This window comes from Patagioenas fasciata, chromosome 1 (genome assembly GCF_037038585.1).
Source record: "Patagioenas fasciata isolate bPatFas1 chromosome 1, bPatFas1.hap1, whole genome shotgun sequence".
In the NCBI taxonomy this organism is placed as follows: Eukaryota; Metazoa; Chordata; class Aves; order Columbiformes; family Columbidae; genus Patagioenas; species Patagioenas fasciata.
Genome location: NC_092520.1, coordinates 129,771,259 through 129,780,184, shown reverse-complemented (window position 1 = coordinate 129,780,184; position 8,926 = coordinate 129,771,259). Strand labels below are relative to the sequence as shown.

Below are 8,926 nucleotides of genomic sequence, written 5' to 3'. Positions count from 1 at the left end.
CTAAGTAATTATTATGCCAACAGTAACAAAAAACCCTGCTACCAAATTTAGCAGCAAAACTTCAATGAGAGTGAGACTGACTGAAAGCAAGAAATTATTCACTGTCTTTCTGAGCCAAGGAGCTATTTTAGTCTGCTAGGCATGCCTTCAGGATCCATATTTAACAGTTTTATATGGTTATTTTTTGTTTTAATATCTCTTTGAGATTTCAAGAATGCTGTGTTTGCATATAAGCAACTAATATTACTATACTAAGAACAAATGCCCAGTAGTATTTCCTGCTCAGTTTTCTCTCCCAAGTAAACCTAATCTGGCTCAGATGGAAATACTGGGAAAAAAGAGGTGTATGAAGAATAGGGCCTACACATTGACAACTGCGTCCATTTCTGATTATCTGAACCACCATATCTCCTCTTACTGAAGTTGATATATCTCCCACTGGAAATGGGAAAAACAACTACTTCAACTTGATGTTCCTCCTAGCCTTGTATTATTTGAGTTCTTGATTCAGAAATATATGGTATTATATTTCAACACTAGAACGAGTTTAGACGGAGGGTAGAAAAATGCATAAAGAACCATCTCAAAAGCCTTAACTGGATGTTGGGAGAAACATTAAAAACAGAGAAGTGCAATTAGCTTGAAGAGAGAATCAAATGGGAACCAAGAACTATAGAGGAAGACTTGCTGATGAGGAAAAAGAAATACTAACCTTACATTTATTCCCAGATTAAGTGTACGAAAACACCATCACAAATGAAGATAATCGAGAATTATAAAGGAAAAGGGGGAATAAGAATAAAGATGAGGTACAAGGCGACAGAAAGAAACTGAGGTAGTATCTCATACAGGAGGAACAAAGAAACTGAGGTAGTATCTCATACAGGAGGAACAAAGAACACCCAAAAGTGACAGCAAAATTGTACCAAAAATAATTTAGAATCAAGGATTCTTTCAAGATATAAATTAGTTTATTTTCATTTAGATATAAAAGTTATAAATACAACTAATATAAAACAGTATCTCATAAAAAGCACTAAATCAGTTCATCTGTCTGCATAATTTGACTGAGACCCAGAGGCCCTGACCATGCTACATGTCAACAAATAGCTTGAAGAGCCACTGCTGACAAGCCTAAGTAAAAGGATGAGTAAAGGAATGCAACCGTGGCCTTCTGAGCACAGAGAAAATAATCTTGAATTAGAAAATAGCACTCTACCTTCAGGTTGCCCCAAACTAACATAAGGCAGCTTCTTTCACACAGTTGTAATCAGAAAAATAATCAGACAGGTAACAAACTGACTTAGTTTTTCTGGATGGGTGGAGGGAATGCAGAGCCATCAGCAAAGAACTCAGAAAAGCACAACTGGAAAACACTGCCAGGTCTTGTCCCCAGGCTGATGAGCAGAAAGTACATGAAGGCACAAAAGAGATCCATGATTTAAGTTCTCTTCGTGGACTGCTCTGCTGATGAGATCATCTCAAGACAATGGCTCACCAGCTAATGCAGAGTGGTCATCTGGGACGTAGGTGAGCTGGAGTTCTCAGTGCCAGTTAATAATTTACAATTAAATACAGAGTTTACACATGATTACCATAATTTTTTTTCCTGTCAATATCAGAAAATGTCTTCACAAAGTTTCATTATTTTGGAAGAGCAAGTTATATCTACCACTGCAAAGACTCCAGAGACCAAAAGCAATAAATCTGTCTCTTCGGTGCTTGAAACAGAATTATTCAGCTGACAATGACAATTTACAAATCTGCAGAATGTCTTTCTTGTCTCAATAGAGGGAGGGAGTTTTTCAAGATCATCATGAATATGCATAATGGCCAAGAAACAGGCAAGATATTTACTGTTCTCTGCTCTAGTACACAGCAGATGTGTACACTACGAGACTTACAAGTCACAGTGTGCAGCAATTCACTCTGATGAATCAAGGCCCTATGAATCAAGAAGCATTCCATGCTGTGACCTGCAGTCTCCATATTGTACATCCAACATTAAAAATGGAACACTGGAACGACACATTGCAAAGCCCCATGATACATTTATTAAATTTTTAACAATTACTGATGCCTTTGAAAATAGCTGCAGTCTCCTTTTGAGGTAACTCCTTCCTACAGTCACATTACAACTACTTACATAAAATCTACTTTAGTATGTCATGTCTTGAAATAATATCACATTAAAAAAATAAATCAATCGCTAACTTATTCCTAAAAATATAGCAAATTTTATGAAAAATGGACACATTAAATATATTTATGATCAGCTTACAGGCTAGATTCACTCAATCAGAACACTGCTTTTCAGGAATAGTACTGTATATTGTTACAATACTACCTTCTGCCAAATTTAGTCAGATTCTACCATCTATTCAGTCTCATTTTTCACATGGTTAAGAGTTAACAGGTAACAGAAACAGCAATAGTTATAATATCACCAACTGAAAAGGGAGTGTTTGATATTTGATTGATCTTTATTTGGTAAAAAGACTATCAAGGGATATGGAGCAACTAGAATAATGAAAGGGAACTAGACTATCAGCTTTAACAGAGAATCATCCCACAGAGGAAGAGAAAAGTGTTTTAGTAGAGCCAGTGTCTCATTCCAGCTCTGTATTTGTTGGACATTACCTATGGTTGCACAGAGCCATAACCTGAATCCTTCTGTGCATGACTGTTGTAGCAGACAGCAAAATGCTATACAGACTAAAAGAGAACATATGCCAATAACTGTCCTCCTTTTTTCTGAATTCATCTGATCAGGAACTTGGGAGTTCCTGATCAGATCAGCAGCATCATCTCCAGCGGCACTGTGGAAGTTCCAAGGTATATGAACATCACAACATTATTTTTCTAACCCTAGATGCAAAGACTTCCAATTAGTGGGCTAAATTCCTTAGCCCGCTTTCACACGGCATCTGTTACAAGGATTCTGAAAGTAGAATCAATATCGATGACAAAAACATCACCCATATTCCTTGTTCTTCCATAATGCATACAGAGACTGCTCAGTCTTGAGACAGTCTCCTAAGATGGTCTGCTGTCAACAACCATAATGCTCTGAGGCCTGGTATTTGCTTTCTAACAAGCGTGCAGAAGTTCATCCTCCAGTTCCTTTCCCTCCCCAAAGTGCGTTTCATTACTCCACCTCGAACTCTTGCAACGAGATGCAGGGATGGGAGCAAGTTCCATATTTCAAGTCTGTCGTCTCTCATTCACAAGCCAATTTACTATCAAAGCTGGAGAGTCCAATAGCAAAGGCCTGAAGAGCACAAAGAGGATAATTATAGTCCAGAGTGAACACATCTTCTGCTACACGACCAAACTGCATCACAATGTAGTCAGCTGGGGAGAAAAGGAAGATTCAGAGACAAGAAATTTCACAGTGAAACAAAGAAACAAACAATCAAAAGCAACCACAAACAAAAACCCACATGTCTGACAGTCCCAAATACATGTGGTTGTTGTATCCATCCTTTCTCACCAGACTGGCCCTGAAATCTGTCGTCTAGAGCAACTGCATTATTCTAGAGATTACCTTTCTTCTCAGAACCAAATCTTGCTGGGCTGAAGGTGCCATATTAATCCTTTTTTTCCCTTCAGGAAGCTTACATTTTCCCCCTCTTTTGCTGCAGGTATTGACAGCAGTCTCTGCACTCACCCCAGAAAAATGAGTTTATAATTTTCTTGACAGCTGAGAAGTCCCCAGTAATGCTGAGCTGAATTGCTCCACCCATTCTCCCTTCTCCAGGAATAATGTCCTATTCCTCCAAAACCTTATGAAATAAATTGGGTTTTCTCTGTTTGAATAAGCCCACCACACTCTCCACCAGACTCTTACGGTCATTGTCATGGACAATCTGGAAGTTCTTCACTGAGGCCTGAGTGACTCTCCCATGGAAGTTCAAAACATAGGATTGAGTATCATCGTTCCAGACTGGAGCCTTGTTGTGCAACTCAATGAGGTTCTCTAAATTTTTGTTTTGCCATTTTGACAGCAGACTCTCATGTTCCTGTTCAGAATAAATAAATATATTTATCAGATTGGAATGGGTCTGCTTTTGAGTACTGCCTCTCTCATGTGTGTGCACACTTGAAGGTCATTCCCTGTTTAATCAAACATGACAGGACTTAAACTCAGTGCTACTGAAAATTTCCTGCAAGTACCAGGAAGATACTTTCATGCATTCTCCGTCCAAGCATTCCTTTTCACTCAATCTGTCACCATATTTCCACTCAAATGAGAAAAAAAAAAAAAGAGTAAAGAGAAGGAAGTGTATGTACATGAAAGAGAGCAATTCACAGGCCACAGATGACTGCCACCCTGCTGTCAGGAATCCTTTTTGAGTCTTGTAAGCTTTCTCTGATCCTGTTGGATCCACCTTTCATTTCTAATATCCTAAACTTTGTAACAAAAGAAAATAATCTACAATTAACTGCATAGTGCTGGGCCCTATGGTGCTTCAGTAGAAAGTCCAAAGGCTACAGCGGGCTGTAAGTATGCCATAAGTAGGTTAAATGTCATCCTATTGGGTCTAATAAGTGATGCACAATATGAAAAATAGAGAAAGTAAAAACAAAAAGATACAAAAAGGAGGTAAACCAGCACATTACATTTGACAAACAGAATGAATTACAAGAAGTTGCAAACAGTAGTGAAACACATGACATATGACTTAATTTTAAAAGTTCTGCAACAAGTAAATCCAAACTTAAATAATATATGCTAAAACTCTTAAGAAAAGTAATCCAAACTGAAGTTATTTAATGGGAAAAATGATCAGAAAACAACCTGCTGTGGAGGTCTGGCTGATACAGGCATATTTTTAGTACTGTATATAGATATGATAGTGGACTTTTGAGGATAACCTACATAAAACTTACAGTTCAATTTAAACGTTAGTTTATATCTTTATTTTTATCCCTATTTACTTTTTTAAAAACGCAAAAAGAACTTTGAGAATTGGCACCTAAGTGCATTTAGATACAATTTTTCCTCCTTTAAAGTAGGGGGAGTCTTCACTGCAGAGAAGGAAGACAAAAACAGAGTCAAACCCCTAACCTGAAAGCTTTGCCAACTTTTCAGAACCGCTTTGTGTTTTAGCCTTATCTACTGTCAGTACGCTTGCCTGCTGGCAAAACAGTTGGGAAAACAGGAGAAAGATAAAGGCAGGGCCATTGAATCACTACTGTACTGACAAGGGAGATGGCAATGCCAACTGAAAGATGATGAATAAATTACCACCTCCAGATACAATTTTCCTGTCCATTCAAGAAAATCAAACCTGTTTTCCAGTCTCTCATGACTCTGAGTTTCCCGTCTTGATTTTTTTTCTCTGAACTCAACAAATACACTCTTGTCCTACTCATATCTACTCACAACATGTCTACAAATACTATTATTAGCTTAAAACACTGACCATGTCCTTCATGTTGCACCTGTCTTTCCTGCCTTTTTGTCTTCTGTCACACCAAATATAAAACCCACATTAAGGAAGCTGCATTATTTTAATCATATCCCTTAATATATCTTCAGATACAGTTCCGTAAGCTTTTAGCTATAATGTTCCCCATATGTATGAGAAATCCTCGCTAAATAATCAGGACAAAACTCCATCCTTCTCGTCATCCCACTTTCTCCTTAAAGAACCCTCCTTTTCTGTAATTCCTACAAAGAGACTACCATTCTGATCAAAAATGTTATTTACTCTCTTGCTACTACACCAGAATACCACCTTATCTATTTATTATCTATCTGTTGTAATACTGGCTAAGAATGTACGCTCCTGGGAGAAGCAAGTTTGTTCTGTGTTCATCCAGCTCTCAGCATAACAGAGTCCTGCTCATGAGGAGGTGGTGTAGGTACAACAGCGACACCACACACTAGCCATTGCAATAGCTAACTAAATAATATTTACACTGACCAAAGGACAAGTAAGGATACCAACACTACTAAGAAAGCTACAAATTAGGTAAAAAAAATTGATCAACACCTTCAGGCTACATGGTATTTACTCTCTATGAAACTCACTAAAGCCTAGGGTATTAACAACCCTGCACTAAAAACCTTAATTGTCAGTGACACCCAAACCTCTTCCGGAATGTTTTAACCTCTTCCTCCAATCTGAAACATGACCAAACTCCATAACTCACATTTCGTGGATGGATTGGAATTCGCTTATGATTCATATTCATTCCTGGAATGATCACAGACATTTTTCTGGGACCCTTGAATCCTAACACATTGGTTTCCTGAAAGACAAGGAAAGACATTGTTTTCAGTAAATGGAATACTCAATCTCAGAGAAGGAATGGCAGCAAAACTGTACTTGAATCCACATTTATATTGGCTTTAGAGATGTGCTAGCTGCAACTGTAGTAGCAGTTATCTAACTAGAACTGTGTTTAATCACTGAGAATAGCTTTCTCTCCCATTTTGAGAACTGCATTAAAAGACATACATACTATTAACTAATTTTGAGCACATCTGTTATCCTAATGAAACATTTATAATGAAATCAGACAAGTGTAATTTCCAGACATAAATTTTTGCATCTGAGGCAAAAACATGTTAAAATCCTGGTAGTGAACAAGTGTTAAGTATGATAAAAGGGAAACATCTTTGACCCAAGTCTATATTATCTATATATCAGCATTTAGGCTAAAATGTTCCTGAAGAATGACTGACATTCTTCTTTAGGTGCTGGTTTTTGCGTTTAAGAACATGCCTACAATTTTCTCTCAAATCACACTTCCATAAATGACTAAGAACAGACCCAGAAGGCAAAGTATTCAGCATCTGTCCAAGCTTCAATCTTAAAACAAGCAGATTTTTTTCAGAGTACTTCAGGATGGTGCTCCAAGTGGGTTTAGCATAAAAAGCAAAGGAAAAAAGTCTTGGCATTCTCAAACCACCCATTTAATAATGTCAACCAAAATCCAAGGGTCCATTTAAAGTGTTCTGTAACAATGTCAATGATAACCTTTAAAATTCCTAAAGACCAATTAAAAAGCCAGAATCTTTTTGAAGTACTGAATCGATTGATAGGAGTGATATAGCTTCTCCTAACATGCTGGTGCATTTTACACACAGGTCTTTGGAGCTGCAAGCTCTATTATTTCACTTCAGAAAATCTAGGGACATATATGAGAATGAGAGTACTGATTTTATACATATATAAACTTTACAAACTTCTTGTAGATAAAAGTTCAGAAATCTGAAAAGTTGACTTCATATTATCTGCTGTAGTAATTTTAACACCTTGCTGTGTACAGTTATGTACAAAACTGAAGAATACTGTATCTAGTGATACTTCTTTAAACAGGCTAGTACTGGAATTATCACATATATTTTTTTTCCCAAGTGGCACCAAGATCAACAGTAAAAAAATCTAGATCATGCTCCAGTAGGCTAGTGTGCCTTTAAATTTCTGCTGCTGTACCTGTGTTAAAAATAAAAATCCTTCACTTGACTGGACAGCATTTTGTAAAGAACCTCAAATTTTACTCAAACTTTAAGACTGGAATATGAAACAATGTGAAGTTGAGATCTCTCACATAATTCTAGAGTTGCCACAAGTGCCTCCTCACTCTGAAGCCTACAGTGAGGTGATGCACAAGACTAGAAGAAGAAACCATCTCCAGGACAAAGCTAGCGAATCACAATTGCCCTTGGAAATATATCCTTACCAACACCTTTCAGCTGCTACTGAAATAATGCCAGCTTCTTCCTATCCACCAAAATTCCTTTGGTTCTGCAAAACATAATTCTTCTTCACAGGGTACTCCCAATGCCTTTTTTGTGTCCACCAGATACCAGCTGGACAACATGCAGTTCATGCTTTGGCTGGCTCTATGCAAAGGATATGCTGAATAGTCACACACCAAACGACAGGCCAGGTAAGGTGGTCATTGGGCTGTTAGTTTGTGTCCCTCTCTCTCCCCTGGCATTGACTCTTTTTTTTCATTAAACTTGTAAGAACTTGTCTTTGAGGCCTCTGCCCTTCGTTGTATCTGGTTCAAATTGGTCAGTTGGTTCCAAAGTTAAGTGGGGGAGGCTGCCAGGAAGTATGATTTTGTGGGTCTGGTTTCCTCAGTAACCAGGCAGCAAAAAAGGAAGGGGCAAAAGGGGAGAGGCACTACTTACATAACAAATAGCTGCAAGCTCCTGTCTCATATAAGCCTTCTCCACTAGACCTTGTGCCTTGACTGGGCTAACTCCATGGTCATAGACTGTAAATTTAGTTCCCATGAGGTTTGACCTAATGTCAGGTTTTGGAAAGACAAAGAGAGAGGCATCAGTGGAAAGTTATGTCATCTTCTGAAGGTATTTGTACAGCACAGTGAAAACACACACCTTCTGCTATCTGAATCTTCCTATTACTAGCTCAGTAAGGAGCAAGTGCCCATATCAAACTGAGGCTGTAACCTATCCTGGAAATGCATCAAGCCAGAATTCCTTCTCTGAATTGCCACAGTCAATGGTAATACTGAAGAAAGGTTGCCAAACCATGTGAATACAGATTTCATTAAGCAGGTCAATACAAGTTCACTCTTTCTAAATTGATACCAGATTGCTATTTATAACCCCAGTTCAACTAAAAAGAAAATCCTATCTCTCCTGTCAGTAGTTTTCACCTGTGGTTCTCACCTGAGTTTTCCAATGAAACTTTCCCCTTCCCGGGATAAATCAGTTGGATCAACTGATATGAGGTAATTGGATGTTTTGCTCTTTTTTCGTTTTCTCCCTGCAAGAAGGAATGTCTGGAAATACAAAACTTTGATCAAGACCGGAGTTTTGTAAGAATGCAGAGGTATTGCTATCCAAACTGTTATCTCTTCATTTCCCACATCCATTGCCCTTTTTGTTCTGTGCTGTTATTACCGTCTCCAAAGTTTTGATCTCTTCCACAAGTGC

At 38.0% G+C, this 8,926-nt stretch overlaps 1 protein-coding gene across 10 annotated transcripts in view; it reads right to left on the bottom strand.

The window, feature by feature from the left end:
* Nucleotides 1–949: 949 nt before the first annotated feature.
* The window catches only part of TULP3 (TUB like protein 3), a 33,179-nt gene continuing 25,202 nt past the window's right edge, over nucleotides 950–8,926 (bottom strand). For all 10 annotated transcript variants that reach the window (XM_071814985.1, XM_065849270.2, XM_065849210.2 and 7 more), the window contains 5 exons: nucleotides 8,660–8,772; nucleotides 8,156–8,270; nucleotides 6,163–6,261; nucleotides 3,851–4,022; nucleotides 950–3,354 (listed from right to left, as the gene is read on the bottom strand). In XM_071814985.1, coding sequence (XP_071671086.1) covers nucleotides 3,221–3,354; nucleotides 3,851–4,022; nucleotides 6,163–6,261; nucleotides 8,156–8,270; nucleotides 8,660–8,772 — 633 coding nt within the window. In that variant the 3' untranslated portion in view covers nucleotides 950–3,220. The remainder of the gene's footprint in view (nucleotides 3,355–3,850; nucleotides 4,023–6,162; nucleotides 6,262–8,155; nucleotides 8,271–8,659; nucleotides 8,773–8,926) is intronic.